The sequence below is a fragment of the Gopherus evgoodei genome, chromosome 10, assembly GCF_007399415.2.
Source record: "Gopherus evgoodei ecotype Sinaloan lineage chromosome 10, rGopEvg1_v1.p, whole genome shotgun sequence".
In the NCBI taxonomy this organism is placed as follows: Eukaryota; Metazoa; Chordata; order Testudines; family Testudinidae; genus Gopherus; species Gopherus evgoodei.
Window position 1 is genome coordinate 43,512,735 of NC_044331.1, and position 23,624 is coordinate 43,536,358.

The 23,624-nt window shown below is 58.6% G+C and overlaps 1 protein-coding gene across 10 annotated transcripts in view; it reads left to right on the forward strand.

Moving 5' to 3' along the window:
• PARP6 (poly(ADP-ribose) polymerase family member 6) overlaps positions 1–23,624 on the forward strand; it is a 50,868-nt gene that overhangs the window by 13,233 nt on the left and 14,011 nt on the right. The window contains exons 3-19 of one of the 10 annotated variants that reach the window (XM_030578399.1): positions 1,032–1,109; positions 2,094–2,188; positions 5,863–5,923; positions 6,767–6,857; positions 8,353–8,419; positions 10,017–10,166; positions 11,028–11,205; positions 12,453–12,506; positions 13,937–14,032; positions 15,728–15,820; positions 16,204–16,329; positions 17,050–17,115; positions 17,699–17,766; positions 19,206–19,278; positions 19,818–19,930; positions 21,332–21,404; positions 22,399–22,468. In XM_030578399.1, coding sequence (XP_030434259.1) covers positions 1,032–1,109; positions 2,094–2,188; positions 5,863–5,923; positions 6,767–6,857; positions 8,353–8,419; positions 10,017–10,166; positions 11,028–11,205; positions 12,453–12,506; positions 13,937–14,032; positions 15,728–15,820; positions 16,204–16,329; positions 17,050–17,115; positions 17,699–17,766; positions 19,206–19,278; positions 19,818–19,930; positions 21,332–21,404; positions 22,399–22,468 — 1,552 coding nt within the window. The remainder of the gene's footprint in view (positions 1–1,031; positions 1,110–2,093; positions 2,189–5,862; positions 5,924–6,766; positions 6,858–8,352; positions 8,420–10,016; positions 10,167–11,027; positions 11,206–12,452; positions 12,507–13,936; positions 14,033–15,727; positions 15,821–16,203; positions 16,330–17,049; positions 17,116–17,698; positions 17,767–19,205; positions 19,279–19,817; positions 19,931–21,331; positions 21,405–22,398; positions 22,469–23,624) is intronic. The other 9 variants (XM_030578400.1, XM_030578401.1, XM_030578402.1 and 6 more) reach the window with 9 other exon arrangements.

Below are 23,624 nucleotides of genomic sequence, written 5' to 3' on the forward strand. Positions count from 1 at the left end.
AGGATGTTGTGAGGAATGGAAAACTTAGCTTATGGGAGGAGACTCAAAGAGCTTGGCTTGTTTAGCCTGACCAAACGAAAGCTGAGGGAAAATAGGATTGCTCCCTATATATACATCAGAGGATATATCCCAGGGAGGGAGAGGAGTTATTTAAGTTAAATGCCATTGCTGACACAAGAACAAATGGCTATAAACCAGCCTGCAACAAGTTTAGGCTTGAAATTAGATAAAGGTTTCTAACCTTCAGAGGAGTGAAGTTCTGGAACAGCCTTCCAAGGGGAGCAGTGGGGAAAAAAGACCTAACTGGCTTCAAGACTGAACTTGATAAGTTTATGGAGGGGCTAGTATGTTGGGACTGCCTACAATAGCATATGGCCCATTGGTGACTGCTAGCAGCAGGTGTCCCCAATGGCTGGTGATGGGACACTAGATGGGCAGGGCTCTGAGTTACTACAGTCTGGCTGGTGGGTCTTGACCACATGCTCAGGCTTCAACTGATAGCCATGTTTGGGGACAGGAAGGAATTTCTCCCTAGGTCAGATTGGCCAAGACCCAGGAGTTTTTTTGCCTTCCTATGCAGCATGGATCACTTGCAGGTTTATACTAGTGTAAATGTTGGATTCTCTTTAACTTGGAGTCTTTATACCATGATTTGAGGACTTCAGTAACTCAGCTAGAGGTTAGGGGTCTGTCACCTGGAGTGAGTAGGTGAGATGCTGTGGCCTGTGATGTGCAGAAGGTCAGACTAGATGTTCATTCATGATGGTCCCTTTTGATTGTCAATGAACTGCAACCTGGGGTAATAGTCCCTCCTCCAAGGTGCTGACATGAGACCCTACGAATGGCTCTGAGGTGCTCAGATGCTCCAGAGATGAAGACCATACCAGTACATAGACAGAGCCCACTTCAGTCCCCTCTGCCCTGTCCTGGCAAACTGACCCTTCTACTCTGAGCTGGATGCGAGCGAGATGGCCATGGGCCCAAGGCTCCGGCTGTGGCTTGTAAACACTAACAATAGCCTCTTCTCACAGGACATCAAAGGCCAGTACTGGACTGACGATGATTCGGATGGAGACAATGAGTCGGAGGAATTCCTCTATGGAGTCCAGGTAAGGAGCTGGGTGACCCACCGGCTGCCTCTGGGGGGCACGGTGCAGTGCTGAAACTGGCGTGACGGAGTTCAATGACCTCTGCTGTGTGCCAGGGCAGCGTACCCAGTGGGATTAGCACGGGAAACTCGGTGGGGAGTGATGGGAGTGATGTGACCTGTCGGTCCCCTGTGCCCCGGGCAGCCATGCTCACACACTGCTGGAACCCTGGACTCATGCTCTCAGCTGGTGCAAACCTGTCCAGCTCCATGGACTGACAGCAGCGCCCCAGGGCCACTGGCTCCAGGAGCCGCCAACCGTCTGGCCATTGGCTAGAGCTGGCAGTGTCCAGGAGGCCATGTTGTGGCTGGTCCTGGCCCTGGCCCTGTCCTGGGGAGACCCTGGTGGGCAGCTTGGTTGGGAGCACAGCGCCCGCCTTTCTGCAAGGGGCCACGGGCGTGGAGCCTTTTAGTTCAGCATTTTCCAGGTTCCTGCCAATGGCCCTCCCTGCAGACTGGCAGTGCCCTGGGACCCCTCCGCTGGGCGGCAAAGCCCTAGGGGCATGCTGGGGGTTGCTACTGACAGTTCTTCATTAGCACCCCAGTGTGTCCTGCTGGGCTCTGGTCATAGGTGACTGGGGCATGAGAACAGCCTCTGCCGTCTCCCCAGGAGAGTGTGTTGGGGTGGCCTCTCCCACTCATTCTGATTGCAGCAGAGGTCAGTGTCTGGAGTTGTGACAGTCTCACTGCACGGCTGGGAGGCAGGTGTGGCGATGCCCCTCAGTCCTCCTCCACAGCCCCCGCTGCCAGGAAACCATGGGCATCTGCTAGCGCATCTCAAGCCTGAGCTAAACCCTGGCCCCTGCACCCCTCAGCTCTGCCAGTGCACCTCCGTCCCAACCTGCAGCCCCCACTGCCATCTGCCTAGCTGGGGCCCGGCACACTCATGCTGGCTGTAGCCCCTGTATGAACTCCCTCCCCTCCCTGCTCCGGCGGTGTGTTGCAGGGGACCTGCGCAGCGGATCTGTACCGACACCCGCAGCTGGATGCCGACATTGAGGCGGTGAAGGAAATCTACAGCGAGAACTCTGTGTCCGTCAGGTGCGTAGGGCGGACGGGACTCAGCCCCGGGCAGCAGCTTCCTTCTGGCTGCCCGATGGGGGCTGCACTGACTGAGCTGCTCTCCTCCCTGCACTGGTGAACAGAGATCACAGCTTGTCCATAGAGGGCAGCATGTTCCCTGCATCTCCTTGCTGGGATGCCAGGATGGGGAATACCCAGAGCCCCTGCCTATGCCTCAGATATGGGGAGAGGATTCACACTGGGACAAGAATCTGAGCTGCCAGGATGGAAAGACAGAAAACCCACCTAAAGCGCTGATTAGTGCTGGGATCTGCACCCCAAGCTTATACGGGAGCTTGTCACAAAGGGCTGAGATGGTGCCAGATTTGCTGTGAACCATGTCCCCTTGGTGAGGGTATGAATGGCCCAATTAGAAGTAGAGATAAGTCCAGGTTGCATTTGGATGAGAGGGCTGGTCCGGACCCCTCTCTAGTCAGAGGGAAAAGAGTCACAGCCATGAACAGTCTTCAGATATGTTGAAGGTTATAAAGAGGAGGGTGATCAGTTCTTCATGTCTGCTCAAGATAGGACAAGAAGAAATGGGCTTAATCTGCAGCGAGATTTAGGTTAGATATTAGGAAGAACTTTCTAAGGGTACTTAAGCTCTGGAGCTTTGTAAGACCAGGCCTGACAAACCTGTCATGGATGGTCGAGATTTGCTTGGACCTGCCTCAGGGCTGGAGCTAGGCTGTGGCTCACCAGGCTGCTGCACTCCAGAGACTCAAGTCCCTCTCCCATTCCCCCTTGCTCTGCGGAGGGGAATATGTGGCTACAGGCCTTGCCATGGAGCAGCTCGCTCCCCCTCCCTGTGTTCCTCTGACTGCTAGGAGGGGCTGGGGAGCCAGGGCCATGCCCACCCCGTGCCTCAGCTGCCAGCTCTAATCACAGCCTGGGCTGAGGAGAGCCATTGGCAGTGCCATGGAGCAGGACTCGGGGTGGGGTTCTTCTTGCCCTGGGATCATCTGTGCTCTCGGCTCCTTCACTGCCTTGCACGTCAGCCATGCTGCTCGGTGTGGAGGGCGATAGCCTCACCTTGCATGTGGCCCAGGCATGTGGACAGATCTGCGGTGTGTGTGGGGGGAAAGAGGGCTGCCTGGTGACCCCCCCTCCCCCCCGCGAGCTGCAAGCCCCTGCAGAACTGAATTTCACTCCCAGGGCGGTGATGCCCAGAGCCATCTTCCTGAATCCTGTCCTTGGCTGTGCAGTGGGGCTGAATCAACCAGCACCCTCTGGAGCCATGGGTCTGCACGTGCAGGAGCTGGCCCTGAGATCACAGCATAGCCCCCACCCTGAGAGGGGCAGGTACCCTGCAGGGAGATGGGAAGGCCACTGAGTGCCAGCCGAGCAGGACCCCCTGACTCACCTCCTGCCTAAATAGAAAGATGCAGGGGCTCTCGGCTCCCCCACTCTGTGAGCAGCAGGAGCCAGGAAGGCTGGAAAAGGAGAGGAGGGAGGGACCAGACTGGGGAGGCTTGTGGCAGCCTGAGGGGAGCCTGCTGTTCTTCCCTTGGTGAAGCAGAACAGCAGTTATGCAGGCAGGGCCATTGCCACCGAAGAAGGGGGGGAAAAACAGTTGGAGTGCCGCCCCAAGAACGGACGGAGTGCCACCCCTTCAGATTTGCCGCCCCAGGCACCTGCTTCCTTAGCTGGTGCCTAGAGTCGGCTGGGGCCCTGACTGTGTGGCTGGGCTGGAGGCCCCTGATTCTGCAAGATTTCCTTCCAGACCTAGCTAGAGTATACAGGGCGTCTCCCCTGCAGAGAGAGGTGGGGGACAGGGGTGGCTCTAGGCACCAGCACGCCAAGCGCGTGCCTGGGGCGGCAAGCTACGGGAGGCGCTCTGCCGGTTGCTGCAAGGATGGCAGGCAGGTTGTCTTCGGTGGCATGCCTGTGGAGGGTCCACTGGTCCCACGGCTTTGGCAGACCTCCTGCAGGCAAGCTGCCGAAGGCAGCCTGCCTGCCATGCTTGGGGCGGCAAAATACCTAGAGCTGCCCCTGGTGGGGGAGGCGATGAAAGCAGTGTGCCCTGGGGAACGGCCATTATGAAGAGCCAGTCCCATCTTTGCCTAGAACCTTCCAGCACCTTTCGCTCGCCTAAGTGCTGCACGGTGCAGGTGGGGCCCATCTCTGTGCTGGGGTGTTGGGCGGGCAGGCAGGCGTTATGCCTGACCTGGGCTGGGGAGTCTAGCCAAGTGTGACTGATGTGCCGGGGAGCTGAGCGAAGGCAGAGGCCTTGGAGTGCCAACTGCCATCTATCTCTTTGGACTCACTCCCCCACCCCTGGGGATTGTCCAGGTGGCTTTGGGGAGCACGGCGCACCAGGCCCAGATTGCATGAAGCCCCTTTCCGGGGTAGTAAGGAAGGGAGGTGCTTTGGTCCCCTTGCAGGCATCACCAAGGCCAGGCAAGCTCTGGCCCTGTGGCTGTCCCTAGCTCCTTGTCTGAGACCTGGAAACCTCCAAGGGATATGGGTCCTTCAGGAACAGGCATCTCTTCTCATGACATTCCGACCCAGGAGGGCTGGGCCTGAGCCAGGAGGTTTGGGGGCCAGCACGGATCCGAGTTTGGGGTGCTTGGGTGGGGCTGTGGTTTGGCCCAATATAGAGACTGGAGGTGGGCCTGAACTGAGACCTCTGGGCTTTCGGGTGTGGCTGCGGAGTTTGCACCCTGCCCCCACCTCTAATAGAGACGGGGGCTTGTGCCGTTCGGATCCAGATCTACGAGCTTTGGGGTAGGGGAGGGGGAGTCGGAGCTGGCATTCCAGTTCTCCTCCATCCCAAGTGAACGTGTTTGCTGCTGGAGGGAGATATTGAGGCTCTTGGCTCCCATATCAGTCCAGCCTGGAGGCGACTGGTGAGCACCTGGCCCAGGAACATGTCCCTGCCTGTGGGAGCTGTCTGGAGTAGGGGCTGCCTTTTCCTGATGTCTGTAGCGCAGGATGGCTCTGATCCCTAAGTGGGGCCCGTAGGTCCTACTGCCATGCAAATACCACCAGCAATCCAGGATGAGATTGTGTCCCATGGGAGCATGGCTGGGATCAGCCAATGGGGGTCTGACCAGCTGTGCCCCAGGAGTTGTGGGGGGCAGTGAGCTGGCAGGCACTCAATGGAGGTGAGTAACTGGTTGCTTGCAGCAGAGCTAAGTGGAAGGGTTTTGCGATCATTATTAATTATTAGGAGCACCTATCGCCCCAGGCCTGGCAGAGAGCCCCAGGGTGCTAGGAGCTGTATGGAGAGAACCAATGGATAGACCCTTCCCCAAAGAGCTATCTATGACTTGTGATTTCTTGCTGCATGGGCCAGGCTGGGTCTCGACACAGAATACAGATGTTTGCTGCTCCTCTCAGTGAGAGATCATTGCATCTTTTCCCCCACGTACCAAACGTGGTGTAAGTGCGCTGTGGGAGGGCTGTGGGGCCTGTTTGTCATGAGGGGGCTGTGGAAGGGTGTGTGCTATGGGGGGGGGCGGCGGTGGGGCCTGTGGTATGCCTGTGAACATCCACACGTGTACAGCTTGTTTATAAATCCCCTGCCAGGAGAGGTGGGCTCTTGATGCTCCCAGGTGCCAGCTGGTGGATCCGCCCCCAGGAAACGCTGATCCCAACGGAGCTGAGCATGTGGCTTTGGTCCAGCCCCTAATCCTACCTGTCTTTTGCAGAGAATATGGGACCATTGACGATGTGGACATCGACCTCCACATCAATATCAGCTTCCTGGATGTAAGTGGTGCTAGGGCTTTTGGTGGGCGGTTACATGTGCTCCCGTGGCCTCGTTCCCAGTGGCTGAACAGTCCCATGCACGACTCCCGCGTGGGTAGGAGCTGATGGTCACACCTGCTGTCGCCAGACGGACACTACCCTCTTGGGTTCCAGTAGGGTCCCACATTCCCCTGTGGCTGCAGAGATCTGATGAAGCTCTACCCAGCCCTGTACAAAGACACCTGCTGGTCGGGATGAAAATGCCCCATCTCCAGAGGATTTGTGTTTGCAAAGAGATTGGGAAATACAAACACGCCTGGTGTTAGATTGTAGAGTTCCTGGGCTGAATCCAACTGTCCCTACTCAGCGTTTGCTCCTGCCTTACTCGGTGGGCGTAGATATCCATTCACTGTGGAGACTCTCGGCTCAGGGTCACCGCGCAGGCAGAGGTGGATAATGGGCAGTTAGTGGCATGTTTTGCGAGTTACCCGGAGGTTTGGGGGCGCGTAGAAGTGGGATCCCAGCTGTGAGGGTCGGGATGCTTTGAGATCTGACATAGCTCAGCGCAGAAGGGCTGCTGGGGAGTAGTCAACCATGGCAGCAGGAAGACACGGTAGCTCTCCTACCAGAGAAGCCAAACCATCGCCCTGGAGCAATGACAGGAACAATCACAGGCCCGTGGCAATGGTCACCAGCACAGTGGTCAGATACCAAACGCTCTCTGATGCTGCTGCTGGGTGATCATGCCGATGGGCTACAGGTGCTCAGCCCTTCCCAGGATCAGGCCCTCCTTTGGCTGTCCTCCAGTAAGGAGCGAGAGCCCTCAGCTCTCTCTGCCCTTCCCCAGCTCTGCTTTCTCTGCAGGAGGAGGTGTCGACGGCCTGGAAGGTCCTACGGACCGAACCCATTGTCCTGAGGCTGCGGTTCTCCCTCTCCCAGTACCTAGATGGACCCGGTGAGTGCCAGCCTATGCTGGGGGGACAGAGAGAGCGAAAACAGGGAAGCACTGCACCTTGGCCTCACAATTCATCCCCTGCCCAGGATTCTGTTCCCTGCCCTGCCCACAAGCAGAGGGCAAGCTAGGGAAGAGGGTGATTGGTCGGACACCCTGCTCTGTAGGGAAAAGCATGGAGCGTGCTGAGTCAGACCGGCTCGGGGAAAGGGGGCCTTGCATCATACACTGAATAGTCATGGCAACGTGAACAGCCACCAGTAGCCTGTTCAGCATCCTGGCCAAGCAAACGGGTACCCTGGAGGCAGTGTGGGCTAGTGGCTAGAGACTGGACTGAGCCTTGGGAGACCTGGGCTGTATTCCGAGCTCTGGCCTGCTGGGTGACCTTGGGCAGGTCACGTCCTTGCTCTGTGCCTCAGTTTCCCCATTTGTAAAACAGGGATAATGAGGCTGCCCTCCGTTGTAACATGCTTTGCGATTGACTGAGGAGAGGTGCTCTGTAGGAGCTCAGTATTATTATCACTACACTGCAGAATCCTCTGGGAGTAATTAACCACGTGATCCATAGGCTGCAATTATCCCTGGCACAATTCTGCAGGCTCCAGGGGCAGCTTGGTCCATCTGCCCTTCTGTGGTGGAGGTGGCCTATGCAAACCTCCCTGGACTCTGGGGTTCCCAGTGGCTATTGGGACTCTGTGGAGAGGCACCTGGACCCATTGCATGGGTATTGGCTCAACCCCCTGGTTTGCAATGACCATCCAGGGTTTCAGGCTCTCCAAGGGGATGATGGGAAACAGCCCCCCCATGAGACCTGCCAGCCCTTCTCCCTGGCCTGAGAGTCACAGGGGTTGGGTTCCCTAGAGGTGGGGGTGTCTGTGCTTCCAGTCCTTCCAGTCCACTGGAACTTGTGCAGAGCTTCCAAGGCATCGTGGGGGTTCCCGACCTGGAAATCACCCTTGTGTGGAGCAGCCAGTGGGAAGCCATATCCTCCGGGATGACAGGTTGGCCAGGGTCAGAGCCTTTGTGGAGGGAATCCATTCAATCTGCCTAAACTTGGGCAGCGTTTTGGCTTTCCCCTCCCTATTTGCAGCACCACAGAGTGTGATCTGGCCCAGTTAACACTCAGCTACCAAGGTGTGTGGACTCCAGGACCTCTGTAGGTCAGCGCTCAGAGTGTTTGAAATCAAGGAGAGGGGTGTCTTAGCCAGTTCCTTGGCTGGGAGACCACTCGAGAAGAGCCATGTGCTGCTGGTGATTCAGTGGGCAGCATTTTGTTCCCTGAATCAGCCCCAGGCCAATTGCCCGCAGAGGTGTGGGGCCCTATTTGTGTTTATGGCCTGTTCTACAAGTGCCCTATGCGGCACAGTGTGGGTGCGCATGGTCAAGCAGTTGCCATGCTTTGCCCAGTGGGCCAGGTGAATGCATTCCTGTCTGGGTAAAGTGCCCTGGGAGGAGGGGAGCCTGGTATTGATGTCGGCTGACTCTGATCTCTCTGCAGAGCCATCGATCGAGGTTTTCCAGCCGTCTAATAAGGAGGGGTTTGGCTTGGGTCTTCAGCTGAAAAAGTAAGGCCTGTGCGCTTGTCACCAGGACATGCAGTCAGGGCGTCTTTCCCATGGCCAGTGTGAGGCTGGGGCCAGAAGGGCTAACGCGATCTTGGGCTGTATAAACAGGGGAGCCATGAATAGGAGCAGAGAGGTTACTTTGCCTCTGTATCTGGCACTGGTATGAGGGCTGCTGGAATCTGGGCCCACAGCTCAAGAAGGATGGTGATACATTGGAGACGGGTCAGAGAAGAGCCACGAGGAGGATTAAAGGATTAGATAATACTGACAGATTCCAGGAGCTCCATCTGTGTAGCTTAACGAACAGAATGTTAAAGGGGGACAGGCTAGAAGGACCTACATGGGAACAAATATTGGCTAAAGGCTCTTACAGTCGAGCAGAGAGAGGTGTAACAAGATCCAATGGCTGGAAGTCGAAGCCAGACAGATGCAGCCTGGAAATAAGATGTATGTTTCTAACAGTGAGGGGAATGAACTATTGAAACAATTTACCCAGGGTCATGGTGGATTCTCCATCCCTGGTGATTTGTAAACCAAGACTGGCTGTTTGTCTACCAGCCCTGCTCTGGTTCACACAGGGGGTAATTCAGGGATGTCCCCTGGCCCGGGTTGTAAGGGGGACCAGGTAAGATGATCACAATGATCCCTTCTGGCTTTAGGATGCAGGACTCTGTGAGTGCCTGTTAGTGCAGAAGGGGCAGCCAGGTGAGGCAGGATGCAGGGTCGGCAGGTTGTAATTATGTTTATTGGTCTGTATTTCTCACAGGCCTTTTTAATGCCGTGAGAAGCCTTAGCCAGGGCTGAAATGCCGTGGGATCTGGGCTCCCATCTCTCAATGACTCCCTGAGGCCAGAATGTCCCATGGGAGACAGACATGAGCACAAAGCCCAGGGCACTAGGGTTCCCTTGGATTGCCGAGGGGTTTGCTGGGCGGGAGCCATGGTGCCCTGAGCGACTCGCCAGGGGACGGATGGCACAGGAGATTGGCAAAGGGCTGTGGTGCCATGCACTTGCGGTCAAGTCTAGCCCATGCTGAGTGGAGACTGTCGCCATCCGGTGAGAAGCCATGCAAAATGAGCTGCTGAGCTCCAGTCACTGCCTCGGCCACATGGCACTGACTGGCGCCTTGCTGGAGGAATGGGCGAGTGAGGACATAGGCACTGAACTGTCCACTTAGTCTGAAATCCTGCCCGTTCCCGCAGCCCCGGTTCTCTCTGCTACACCCATGCTTTGGCCCCTCTTTCTCACAGCCTGCCAAAGCACCTGGCCTGCAGTGCCCTCCTCTGCTGGGGCCTTAGACTGCACCCAGGCAGAAGCTGCTAGCTGGGCTGCTCCATGTCACACACAGGGCCTGGGTCTCCCCTGCCTCCCCCCGTGACCCACCCCTATCCTGAGCTGGGAGGTGGTGGCACAGGGGAGACCCCAGCCTTTTGGGTTTCATGATGATCCAATGGGAATTAGATGAGGCCCCTGATCCCCATCAGACCTGACGCCTAGTCACGTCCCAGGTCTGGCGTTTGTGCCTTTCCCTATGGACTGAGCGCCGGGCCGCTGGCCCCATCCAGCCTATGAAGTCACCTCTGGCTCTTCTCCCCAGGATCCTGGGAATGTTCACGTCCCAACAATGGAAACACCTCAGCAACGATTTCCTGAAGACCCAGCAGGAGAAGCGACAAAGCTGGTTCAAGTCGAGTGTCACCATCAAGAAATTCCGAGCAGGTCTCAGCATCTTCTCTCCCATCCCCAAGTAAGGCTCCCGCAGATGCCCTGGGACTGTCTCTGGCCCAGCTCCCTCCCCGAGCACGGCTCTCTCTGAACTGTGGTCCCAGGGTCGTCCCCTGTCCTGTAGGTTCCTGCGTTTATCCTGTCAGTGTGCGTGTGGTGGGATTCCTCATCCCCCCATGCTGTCTGGCCCTCTTCCATGCCCACACGCTGCCAGGGAAGATTTCATTTGCTGCCTTGTCAGCCCAGGAGCCTCCATGGGCACCGTGCAGGACAGGATTCACTACCATGCTCTGTGCTGCAGTTTGCCTACCTGTGCCGGGGTGCTGGCTGGGGTGGGGCTGGCGCTGTGTCAAGTGCTGTCCCTGACGGTGTCAGGCTTGCCTCTGCTGTGGGATTCGGGATTTCCCATGCTAGGCAGGCTGTGCCAGGGTGCTAAAGGCCAGTGAACTGTGAACAAAGCTCAGCCATCCCCTCCTTATTGCTGGGGGGTGGGTAGAGCTCATCAGTGGCTCCCCGGACCCTGCAGCCAGTGAGTCTTGCAAGAGGGGGAGGCACATGCTGCCTCGGTGGCACTCCCAGCTCCTCTTGGTCCAGGAACAAGTGACTGGCACTGGGAGCCTCAGCAGGGGTGCTGGCTGGGGGCACTGATCACCAGGCCCTGGGACTGGCACCCTTCTTGCTGCTCTCCCCCCGCCCCCCCCCAAGCCAGCACTTTGTGACCCCTGTGCTGTGCCGCTAGCTCTACCTGTGCCAAACTGACACAGGCCTCCAGATGCCGTGCTGCTCTCCCCTTGTCCATACTGCGTTACTCCCCGCCCCCGCCTTCTCCCTGTGAGCTGGCTCTGGCCCCCTGGTGGGCTCATGGGTCCCTCTGTCTCCCCAGGTCTCCCAGCTTCCCCATCATCCAGGACTCCATACTGAAGGGCAAGCTGGGGGTGCCAGAGCTCCGCGTCAATCGCCTTATGAACCGTTCCATCTCCTGCACCATGAAGAACCCCAAGGTGGAGGTGTTCGGCTACCCCTCCAGCACCCAGGCAGGTGTCGCCCCATTCAACATCCTGGTGGGTTTCCTCTGCTTCCCCCTGCCTTGGCTCTGGGTGTGTTTTGCTCACACTCACCCTGGAGTGTGCTCCCCTTGCTAATGCTCATGCAGGTTTGCCTCCCCCTCTTCCCCACTTCAGCATCTGGGGGATCCCCCTGGGCACAGGCCAGCTCCCCCACTGCGGTCGCCCAGAAGCCTGTTGAAACGAGGCCTGTGCAGAATACAGTGTGTGTGGCAGCAGAGCTCCTGGCCCTTTTGGGAAGCAGCCAGGCAGCTCCAGCAGATCCTGGTGCCAACAGGGATAACGCCAACCTGGTTTGGCCTGGCACCTGCGCCGCCAGAGGCATACCACCCGTTCCTCCAGCTCTCATGCTGTGATAGCAGGTGTTATTGCTTGCCAGCACCCCACTGTCTGGAAGCTGTGAGTCCTCCCTTCTTGCTAGTGGAGCAGCCAGGCCGTGAGTCAGTGTCCTAATGCACCCTCTTCCTGGGGCATGTCTTCACTGGGAACTCAGCAGCAATGATACGATGGACCCCTCAGCTGAAGCCGCCTCTTGGAGCATGGCCGTTCTTCCCCCAAGACACAGGCTTTGGCTTTTCTTTCCCCCCGGGGGATGCTCCACCCTCGCTTCACCCCAGGCCCTGCCCCCATTCCACCCCTTTCCCCAAGGCCCCACCCTCGCCCCACTTCTTCCTGCCCCCACTCCATCCTTTCCCCTGAGGTCTCTGCTGCTTTCTGCTCTCTGCCCTTCCCCAAATGCCTCCACCAGCTGCTGAACAGCTGATTGGCACTGTTGCCAATCAGCAGTGGCCGATTGCTGCTGAGCACTTGCTATTTTTTTTCCTGGATGCTTCAGCTCCTGAGCACCCAGAGAGTTAGTGCCTATGTGCCAGGATCTACTCTGGCTTAGCTCCCTAGTTCTCTTTGCCTGAGAGCCGTTCTCCCCTCCCTTCTGCCAAGGATGGTGCAAAGCAAGGGGAGTTAGCAGAAGAGCTCTGCCCCGGGACGGGGTCTCAATGTGCCCTGGCACAGTGCCTGCCGAGCCACCCCAGGTGAATGTCACTCCTTGGAAGGGTGCGGTAAGGTACTGGGGTAGATGAGGGGCAGAGCCCAACATCCTCAGCCATCTGGCATGAGGTGGTCCCATGCAGCAAAGGGGAAGGCAAGCGCAGAGCCCTCTGGGCTGCTCCCCGCTCTGCCAGCCCACGCCGAGGGGCAGGAATGCAGGATAACGCGGCTGGGTCTGGTTTGTGTGCTCTCTGCAGGTTGGCGGCCATTGCAAGAACATCCCCACACTGGAGTACGGATTTCTCGTCCAGGTAAACCATGGTCACTAACCGGTGGCCCCTGAGAATGCCTCACCTGCCCTCTCCTTCTGCTCATCCCCCTCCAGCCTGGCCCCTTTCACAGGCGGCTGCTGCCTACTGGGAGAGCCCAGGTGTGGCGGGCCCTAGAGACAGGGCTTTTTTGCTCTTGACTCTTGTCTTGGCTACGAGCAGGGTCAAGCTTAGCTACCAGGAGCCAGCTGGGCTGGCCTCAGTTCTTTGCCTTTCCCAGTGTGGATGCAGGGTAACGTCTTGAACTCCATTTCTCTGTTTGACCTTAACTTGGCTGAGCTCCCAGGCGAGACCAGGCCGCAGGCTAGGTTGGATGGTGAGGGGTGGAGGAAGGGTTTGTTCTGGTGGAGGAATTCAACGTCCAGGGGTGTCAGTCAATAGGGAAAAACCTTTAATTAACCCCCCTCCATGGTGCCGATTCTGGCTTTGCAAGGCTACAGTCCTATTCTCATAGATGTTCCTGGCACACGGGTACTGTCTGCCATGTGGAAGGGTTGGACTGCCCAGTGGGCAGCCCACAGGCTATTGTCTTTCGGGACAGAGGCCCATCTGCATGGCTGTAGCATGGTCTGTCTGCGCTTCTCCTCATGGTGTCTGTGATGGTGACAGGACAGGATTCCCTCAGCCAATAAGGGTTTCCCCTGCCAGGCCTTGTCATCACTAGGAGAAAAAGGGTGTTTGTAACACTTTAGGTAACACGACCCCAGTGCGCCGGGGTGTGTGTGTGTGTGGTCAGAATCCTCAAAGGTCCCGCCTCTGAAACCCTAGCGCTCCCCCCAGATCTGTGGGTTGCAGGGCAGCTCTCCACCCTGCCGTGGGCTGGCAGCATGGACGCTTTGTTTCTCAGAGTTGAGCACTTCCAGGCTGACCGTTTGAGGTCTGGGGCAGGGCACACTGGTCAGCATTCTTCCATCCAGTGCTGGCTGCTGGGAACCCTCCACCTGAGCCATGGTTCCCTCATTAACACAGGTATCCGGCCTGACACGCAGCCTCTGGGGAGCGAGCTGGCCACATGTTCAGCCCTGCTCCATGTGGTACACACCTCCAGGGAGCCATGATGTGACCCTGTCTAAACAGGCCCAGCTCCACTCTCTTGCGCCCACCCACACCTGTTTTGATCCTGCCCCTCGAGTTTAGAAGTGGCCTGGTCCTAGCTCAGACAGAGGCTCATCCTGGGGGTAGCTTCATGGGAGGTGGTGAATTCTGCCCAGCCAGATGCCCAGATCAGCAGGCAGGACAGGACAGAGACAGCTCAGTGCTAAATAGAGGGTCCAGACCTGCCGTTTGCCCCAGGATGGGAAGTGTTGCCTGGTGTGGAGTATGCTCATCCTGTGGCTCGGTGTGGAGGGGTGGCTTGTGCTGGGGTTTGTGGCCCAGAGATGGTCCTGGCTCACTGCGGCCTCGCTGTGCAGATAATGAAGTATGCGGAGCAGCGGATCCCCACCCTGAATGAGTACTGCGTAGTGTGTGACGAGCAGCACGTCTTCCAGAACGGATCCATGCTCAAGGTACAGAGACCTCCAGGCCAGCCTCTCCAGGAGCGCCTTCATGGTGGGGCTGGGGGTGGGTGGACGCAGGCCAAGTGCTGGTGTCCTTTGGCTCGGCTGGCACTGGGAGCGCTCCTTGTTGCCCTTTGTGCTGTTGGAGTCAGCAAAGGGTGGAGCTCAGGCAGCTGGGGGTTTTATTAACATGCCCCAGTAAAGGATGGAAACTGGTAACTTTGAGGCGGGGTAATAAGGCAGGCAAAGAGAAGTGCAGTGATTGGTGGAAGGGGATGTGGGAGGCGCCAGGGCCCTTTAAATTGTGTCCAGCAGGAGGCCCCCCCCCAGGGAGTGAGTGCAGAGGGAGGTTTGCCATGGTTCAGAGTGGCTGTATCTGGCGGCAGCCCCCTGGCAGTGCTGTCTTCCCTCGGCCCATGGGCTGCTGTGTGCCAGGGGCACAGCCAGCGATGTGGGGGGTTTGATCCCAGTCTATGATCACAGGGGTGCTACCAGGAGCCAGCTGAGCCGGCCTTATTGGCCTCCCCTGCCCAGCCCAACTGCCCCCTGGGAAACTCCCCAGTCAGAGAGAGGCTAAGTTCAGCGTTGCTCCCTGCCCAGCATCCCACACCCACAGGCCCCTCTTCACCAATAGCCAGGCCTATGGCGGGAGCGGGCTTTGCTCCCCCCAGCGCAGCAGCTGCATTGTGGTGGTGATGTGTGCGCAGGGAAGCAGAGCAGTGCCTGTTCTGCTGCTACCTCCTGCTGGCTGACTCCTAACTAGCATGGGAGCATTAATCACTCACCACTTGGCCCCGCCCAGCTGAAGAGAAGGCAACGTCCTTAGGCCTGAATCTTGGGGTGCTGAGTACCCCCACCTCCAGCTGAACTCGAAGGGGCCGCTGATTGCCCTTTATCTCTTCAAATCCAGCCCAGAGAACCTCAGACTGAGGACTTAGCAACCGAGTACCGAAAGTTAGAGAGCTTTCTTGAGAACGCCAGCCTCACTGTACCCAAGCCAGGGGCAGCTCTAGGTATTTTGCTGCCCCAAGCACGGCAGGCAGGCTGACTTCGGCGGCTTGCCTGCGAGAGGTTCCCGGTCCCGTGGATTTGGCAGCATGCCTGCGTGAGGTCTGCCAAAGCCACGGGACCAGTGGACCCTCCACAGGCATGCTGCCAAAGGCAACCTGCCTGCCGCCCTCATGGTGACCGGCAGAGCGCCCCCCAGTGGCTTGCCGCCCCAGGCACGCGCTTGGCATGCTGGTGCCTGGAGCCACCCCTGACCCAAGCCTCAGTTTGCCCACCTGTCGTAAGGGGATGGTGCCTCCTGGGGAATGTGAGTGTTAATGAGGGAACGTGTGCTGAGCGCCTTGGATGGTCGGTGCTGGAGCAAGGAGGTGGCCTGTTGTTGTGACATGTAACTGTAGCTGTAGCTGCTTCTGTGTCCAGGAGCCTCGGAGCGGTGCGGGAGCTGCATTGCCGGCTTTGACAGAAATGAAAAATATTCCCAGAATGCACCGGGGTCTCTATGGGAACAGGTTCCAGGGGGCAAATGCTGCAGTGCCATCTCATCTGGGTTGCTAGCATGCCTGGGGGCAGGGGCAGGCTTGCTTCCTGCGGTACCCGCTCCTGGCCTATGATGAATGACTCCAGTGCTGGGGTCAGTGCAGGAAGCTGGGCATGGGGCTCTCTCTGACCCGCAGCGTTGCTCTTGTCTCCCTGCAGCCGGCTGTGTGCACGCGGGAGCTGTGCGTCTTCTCCTTCTACACCCTGGGGGTGATGTCTGGCGCGGCGGAGGAGGTGGCCACGGGAGCAGAGGTACCGGCACCGAGTGGAGGACATCAGCAGGGGCACAGGCAGAGAGCTGGGGGGCGGGGAACCCTGCGCCTGGGGGAGAGCTGTTAGGGAAGGAGCAGAGTGATGGTGCTGCAGCATTGCCATGGCAGGTGAGAGTCCCTTGGAGCGTCTGCTCCCCTGACAGCCCCAGCCTGGAGGGGTGCTGAGCTGAGCATCTTGCCCCGACTTGGACCGAGCAGATACCTTCCTGCTCCTGATCAGGGCCCTGCTTTCTGGCAGCTGCCGGCTCCAGCGGCCCAGAGCTCTAGGGCTGGATCTCTCGTCAGGGCCTGATCTCACGCTAGGAGCAGTGGCACTTCCTTGCCACCCTCCTCCTTCTCTCAGTCACACTCTCCCTGGCCCAGGTGGTGGACCTGCTTGTGGCAATGTGCCGGGCTGCCCTGGAGTCCCCGCGCAAGAGCATCATCTTTGAGCCGTATCCCTCTGTGGTGGACCCCAGTGATCCCAAAACACTTGCCTTTAACCCCAAGGTAAGCGCCTCATCCCACCGCTGCGAGCGGGGCCCTGGGCTGCTCCTGAGACCATGGCAGCGAGCTCCAGCTGGGGGCGTGACTCCCGCTTGGGAGAGTTACTGAGCCGGGATGTGGTGGCCTGTCCCTTCTCGCTACAGACTCAGCTCCTGCCCCCGCCTGAGGCAGGGGAGATGCCAACCTCTCTCCTGGAGCTGGGCTGGCTCAGTAGGACCTTGTGCTGCTGTCAGTCAAGAAGACAGTGGTGACCCCAGGCCATTTAAACCCAGACGTTTCCAGGTGTGACTATGCTCCGTGGGGGAGATGCTATCTGAGCTGGGAGACAGACGTCCTCCTCCCACCCTCAGATCAGGTCCAGGGAGTGGGGCAACTCGCTTGGGTGCAGGAGTTGGACAGAGGGACAAAGGAATTGCCAGAGCAGATCTGAACAGAGCCCAGGCTCCTGTCTCTGACAGCCATTAGCATCAGTGCCGCCAGCCTGCTGTGGCCCAAAGCCAGACTCTGGAGCACCCCTGTGTGAATGGGCGGGGATGGCATCTGATCCGCCTCCCACTCACCCTGTGGCTGCAGTGCCGTTCCAATTTGCACTGACGCAACAGGGCAATGAGGCCAGGTGTTCCCTTGACAGGACTGCGGGTTGGTGGGGGGGATGGGCAGCGAGGACAGGTCAGGTATGTGCACTGTGCCTGATAGCTGTCTCTTCCCCTTCCCACGCTGCAGAAGAAGAACTATGAGCGTCTGCAGAAGGCCCTGGACAGCGTGATGTCAATCCGGGAAATGACCCAGGTGCGGTAGCCGGTGCTGCCATTGCTGGGTCTGGCCTCAGGGCAGACCCAAAATCCAGGCCCCCTCAGATTCTCTCAGCCCATCCTGCCCTTCAACCTTCACCCACTGGGGTGGCTGCTTGTGTCCCCTTGCTGCAGGGGAGGTGACATTCTTGACGTTCATTATTACTCATAGGCCCACCGCACTAGAGGTCTCAACCGAGATCCAGGCCCCAGTGTGCTAGGCACTGCACAGCCTCAGAGGAAGAGCCAGGCTCTTTCCTGAAGAGCTAACAGAGCCATGACATCTCCGAGGTCAGCGATAGGGCTGGGAGTACAGTCTGCTTCTCCTGAGCCCCAGGCCAGAGTCCCATCCCCTAGCGAGCCAGCATCCTAGCCACAGAGCACCACTGGTGAGCCAGGTTCACTTTCCTTTGTCACCCTCCTCTCCCTGTGGAAGGACGCAGGCTGCAGATGCTGGTGACGGAAACCCCAGTGCCCTTGGCGCTCCGACTCAGTTATGTGACTTTCTAACTGAGAAGTGCTCCTTGGTGCCCCGTGTCCTGTGCCAGTCCCCGGGGTTAGCGCTGCCCTGTTCTTTGCAGGGCTCGTATCTGGAAATCAAGAAGCAGATGGACAAGCTGGACCCTCTGGCACACCCTCTCTTGCAGTGGTAAGTGCTCCATGTCCTGCTGGGCTGTGGGAGGGTCGGGGCAGAGGTGGGCACGGGTCTCATAGGATGGATGAGATGCCAGGGGATAAAAGCACTGGCTCACCGAAGGGACCCAGTTACACTCTCCCCGTGATGAGCAATCTGGGAACAGTGCGGGTTTGAGCTTCCCAGGCAGTACAGAGGCACAGTCCCCAGGGCATGGAGTGTCAGACCCTATGGTTATTAATGTAGTAGAAGCATGAGCATCTCTCTGGGCCAATATCAGATGTACTGCCCAACCTCTGGTTCCCCTGTGCCACCACGAGTGGCTAAAAGCTGTGCTGCTTCTCATACAAACAGCCTCTGCTTGGCCCACTAGGGCAACGTGGGTCCCACGGTGGGTGGATGGGCTGGAATGTTGTCATCCTCTCTGGCCCATTGCCAGACACAAAGGCACCAATCCTGCAGGGCTGGAGCTGCAATATCTGTGGATTGGATGAGCCTTGAAAGGGAGCAATTGAGAGGAAACACTTGTTCCCCCTGAGATCATGTGGCACGGCTGGTTCGTTTTTCTTTTTTCTGAAGCTTTCAGGACACCACACTGGGTGGGCTGGGGTCTGACCTGGCAGGGCAGGGGGCGGGACACCACGCTGAATGGGTGGTGGCCTGATTTGCCAGGGCAGGGGGTGGGACGCCATGCTGGATGGGCGGTGGTCTGACCTGCCAGGGCAGGGGGCGGGACACCATGCTGGGTGGGCTGGGGTCTGACCTACCAGGGCAGGGAGTGGGACACCATGCTGGGTGGGCTGGGGTCTGACCTACCAGGGCAGGGGGTGGGACACCATGCTGGGTGGGCTGGGGTCTGACCTACCAGGGCAGGGGGTGGGACACCATGCTGGGTGGGCTGGGGTCTGACCTACCAGGGCAGGGGGTGGGACACCATGCTGGATGGGCGGTGGTCTGACATGCCAGTTCAGGGAGTGGGATACCACGCTGGATGGGCTAGGGTCTGACCTACCAAGGCAGGGAGCAGGACACCACACTGGATGGGCGGTAGTCTGATCTGCTGGGGCAGGGGGCGGGACACCACACTGGATGGGCTGAGGTTTGAACTGAGAGGGGAGGGGAGGCAGACACCACACTGGATGGGTGGGGTCTGATCTGCCAGGGAGCAAGCGGGATGCAACATTGGATGGGCGGGGTCTGATCTGCTAGGACAGGGGGTGGATACCATGCTGGATGGGCGGGGTCTGGTCTGCCAGGACAGGGTGCGGGATACCACGCTGGATGGGTGGGGTTTGGTCTGCCAGGGAGGAGGCGAGATGCCACGCTGGATGGGCTGAGGTCTGATTCAGTATGTGAAGAATGTGGACTGGTCTGATCTAAGATGTCCTAACTGGGCCAATAGCTGATCTGGCAGGGTAATCCCGCAGTTCTAATGGCCTCTTTCTCCTCCCTAGGATAATCTCCAGTAACAGATCTCACATTGTCAAGCTGCCTCTCAGCAGGGTACGTGGCCGCCCCCCTTTCAGGGTACGATCTCCTTCCTTTTGGATCAGGCTGGCTGCGTGCCACCATCCCACTCCCTCCTGCATGCCCAGTGAGTGCAGCCCTGCTCCATATTGCCACAGTGGGCTGGAGCTTCCCCAACTCCCGTTCCCAGCATGGCTCCCCAGCCCATGTGGCCGGAGCCACCTGCTGGGGTGAGGACTCCCATCCAGTGGGACTCTGGGTACAGCTCACTCACGTCTAGGTCACTGGTAACAGCCTGAAGGCCCTGCCGAGAGGGACAGGGCTGGGAAGGTGAAAGGCTCTATCTGTGGCCATTGCTAGCCACTCAGGGAGCAGCCTTGGTTTGCTTCCACCCCCACCAGTCACTGCCTGGCACCCAGCGACCCTGAGGTGTGCAGGAGTCTGCACTACTGGGCCCTGCGCTGGCTCCTGGAGACGGTGGTGGGGTTGGGTGGGGGTTCAGCGCTGGGGACGGACTTCCCTGCATGATCTCTCTCTCTTTGATTTCTCTCCTGCTTGCTCGTTCCCTCCCCTTTTTGCTGGTCTGTTTCCCTTGGTAGCAGCTGAAATTCATGCACACCTCACACCAGTTCCTCCTGCTGAGCAGCCCCCCAGCCAAGGAAGCCCGGTTCCGCACAGCCAAGAAACTCTACGGGAGCACCTTCGCTTTTCAGTGAGTCTGCGGCGGGATGGGGCCTTCCCCTTAGGGCAGCTCCCCACTACTTCTTCCTTGGGGCTCCCAAACGGCTGGTGCTGCCACCCCCAGGTTCTCCTTTGCTGCAGCATGTCAGGAGAATCCCTGCAGTGGGGCCTGTCTCTGCTCTGGTAGTGATGCCCTGACGGCACTAGTGCCCAGAGAGAGCGAGCCAAGGCCCCTGCTGCAGCAGCTGAACCAGGTACTCAGCCAGACGAGAGGGTCAGTGTACCTGGGGAAGAGCTGTGCTACAGGCAGGCTGGGGGAGGGGTTGCTGCTAGATAAGGAAACTTAGGGCGTGATCCAAAGTGCATTGGAGTCAATGGAAAGACCCTCATTGGGCTTTGGATCGGGCCCTGCGAGCTCGCCTGGCAGTGGAATGGTGGTGCTGTGTGCTAGGGAGGAGAAGGACCCTCTGGGTCAGATCAGAACCTGCTCAATCCAATACCCAGAACAGGGATTCCAGCCCCAAAGGGGCTGGCGGCTGACATGGACCAGCTAACTTGCATTATTTCCTTACCCTGGGAGGGCGGTGGCGTGGCCAGGCCCAGACGGAGCAGTGGAGGCTGCTCTCCTGAGAATCCCAGCCTGCTGCCTCAAAGCCCAGAGGTTCAGAAGGATCTAAACTTACCTGCATTAAGCGGGACCTTTCTGGGACTGCCCGGCTAAGTCCGTGTTATGTGGCCATGGCACAGCTGGGCATTCCGGGGCACCTCAGGGCTGATGAGGTAGCCCTGGGAGGCCGCCCGCATCCCCAGGGTGCGTGAGTAGGGAGCTCCTTGGGAAGGGCTGCTGGCTGGGTCTGCCGAACCTCTGTCTCCGTTCCGCCAGGCCTGCCATCCTGCCAGAGGCCCAGGGCCATTGAGAAGGAGAGCCTGGGCGTGCCCCAGCAGAGGAGAGAGTTCTTGAGACTTTACAAAGCCGCCCCAGCCCTAGGGGAGGGTGTATCTGTGGGTCTGACTTTCCTGGAGCAGGAGATGTGAGTCCTAGCTGGCATGGACATAGCCAGGCATAGCGGGAGGGGCTAGCCGCCCTATGTATGTGGCTAGGCTCTCCCCTGGGATTGTCCTCGGGGAGGCCAGCCCCTCCTGGTGCCCACACTGCCACAGACACGGCAACGTTTAGCGCTCGCGTGGGAGTCTGTTCCAGCCAGAAGTTCCACTTCTGGCCTTGCCATCCTGGGTGTGGGTGCGTGGGAGAGAGGGAGGCCGGGGCGGGTGCTGCTCTGGTAGCAAGGGAATGGCTGGCTGTGTTTGTGCTAGGTGTCAATGAAGGAGTGGAGGGCGGATGAGTGAGGGGACATTTATAACCGGGGCGCATGCAGGATGGCAGCGCTGGGCAGGGCTGTGTGCCTGACGTGCTGGTTCCTTGCTCTTGCAGTGGATCTCACATTGAGAACTGGCATTCCATCCTACGCAACGGGCTGGTCAATGCGTCCTACACCAAACTGCAGGTAACAGCCTGGTGCCCGCTCTCTGCCAGTGCACTGACCACATGGGCTGGGCGTGGCCACTTGCAGGTGACCTAGGCTCTCCTGGGCATTGAGCGAGCCAGTAGGTCTGAGATGTGGGCTCTGGCCTGGCTGGCATTATATGAGAGCCCAGCTTTGTGGGGAGAGATTAACCCCTGCAGTGCTGGGCTGCAGTGAGCACCAGCAGCAGAGTCTCCCATCAGCAGGGTGTACCCAGGGGAGACATGTCTGAGGGCTCCCAGGGCAGTGGATTTTCACTGACAGCCCCCCCCAGGGAGGGTCCCACGCCCAAGGCCATGCCCTCTCCTCTTCTCACTGCAGCTCAGCTCCCAGCAGCCGACTCTTCCAAACCGCCCCACTCCCAGCAGTGTCCAGGCGCTGGCTCTGCAGGCTCAGCTGCTCCTGAGTGGGACAAGCAGACAGAAAAGTAGTTAGACAGACTGACTGGTGGAGGATGGACGGGAAACAGACAGACAACATGCAGGGGAGGGGCTTGCAGCGTGAGACAGATGGACTGACTGACAGTAGGAAGAGGGGCCTGCAGCATGGGACAGATGGACAGACTGACAGCGGGAAGAGGGGCCTGCAGCGTGGGGCAGATGGACAGACTGACAGCGGGAAGAAGGGCCTGCAGCATGGGGTGGATGGACAGACTGACAGGTGGAGGAGAGGTCTGCAGTGTGAGGCAGACAGACCGACAGGTGGGGGAGGCACTGGCAGTGTGGGATGGATGGACAGACCGACAGGCAGAGGAAGGGTCTGCAGCATAGGGCAGATGGACAGACCAACAGTCAGAGGAAGGGTCTGCAGCGTGGGGCGGATGGACAGACTGACTAGCAGGGGAGGGCCTGCAGTCTGGCCAGTCTGTGCCCTGTTGGTTTCTCCCTGCCTTGGCCCTGGGCTGGCAGATGCGGCGCCTCTGGGTACATGCTCACACCCTCTGCCTGTGTTGCTCACGCTGGTGTTTTCCTGCAAGCTGCATGGAGCAGCCTACGGCAAAGGCATCTATCTGAGCCCCATCTCCAGTATTTCCTTTGGATACTCAGGTAAGAGGTTCGCCTCTCTCCCCATCTGTCTGTGCACCCCATGGCCCTGGAGAACTACACGTTCCCCTCCATGCCCTGTTGCAAACCCAGCCTGGGAGCGATGCTGCTGGGCTGGGCAGTTCTGGGTGCCCTGTGGAAAGGGCTCATGCCAGTTGCACACCGCTCAGGCTGGGAGAAGCATGTGCAAACAGCATTTTCCAGAAGCCATGTGTAGTAGGGAAGGAGAATGCAGGTCCCAGGGCCAGTTCTGAGCGGGGTTTCCCACGTGGGTCAGCCTGCACAGCCTGCCCTCTGGAGCTCTGGTCTGCGCACCAGGCTGGGCTTTATGCGAGCCCTGGCTGCACATGTTGCTTCCAGCCAGAGCTGTGTGTGATTGGCATGAGTGCTCCCAGACCCTGCTCCTCTGTCACCCCTGTGCTCCAGGTTGTCCCCCTCAGGGCTATTGCCAAGAACAGTTCCATGCAGGGTGGCTGGGCAGGGCGTGCCGGTGGCATGGAGCCAGGTTTAAATTGTAGGGGAGCTGGTCCTGTGGCCTCCTGGGATTAACCCTTGCTTATGCCTGCCTTCTCTGATACACGCCTGCTTGGTGGCGCCAGCATGCCTGCTTTGTGGTGTGTTTGTGTGTGTACCTGTCTCAGCTATGGTAGTCCCCACGCATTGCACTGCTCCCTCTTTCTCCCCTCCCCTCCTCTCTCTCTCTAACATTCCCTGGGATGTACCCGCAGCCATTGGCTGGGAGTGCCAGATCCTGCCTCCGTCTGACGGACTGATGGGTCTTCTCTGATGGGAAGTCCCTGGCTATGTAGGTATCTGCTGTCACAGCTTGGTACAGTCGGAAAGGTGACTCTGCCAGCCTGTGGGGGGCAGGGTGTCCTGGTTCTTCTCCAGCATTGCATGGCACTGATTTTGAGAAGCAGCCTCCCGTACCTGCAGTCTGGAAGGTGCCATCCTTGTCTCAGGAGCGGATGGAAAATGAATGGCTCTCTGAAAAGCATCTGCTTGCTGGGGGAAGCTTTGATTTTTCATCCAAAACCCGAATACCTTCTGGAAGCTGTAGTTCAGGCACCTCGTGTCCTCTTTCTCCTCTCTGGGCCAGGCTCCACAGCCAGATTTTATTTCTCATGATGCATCACCCACCTCTCCAAGAGGGGAGACT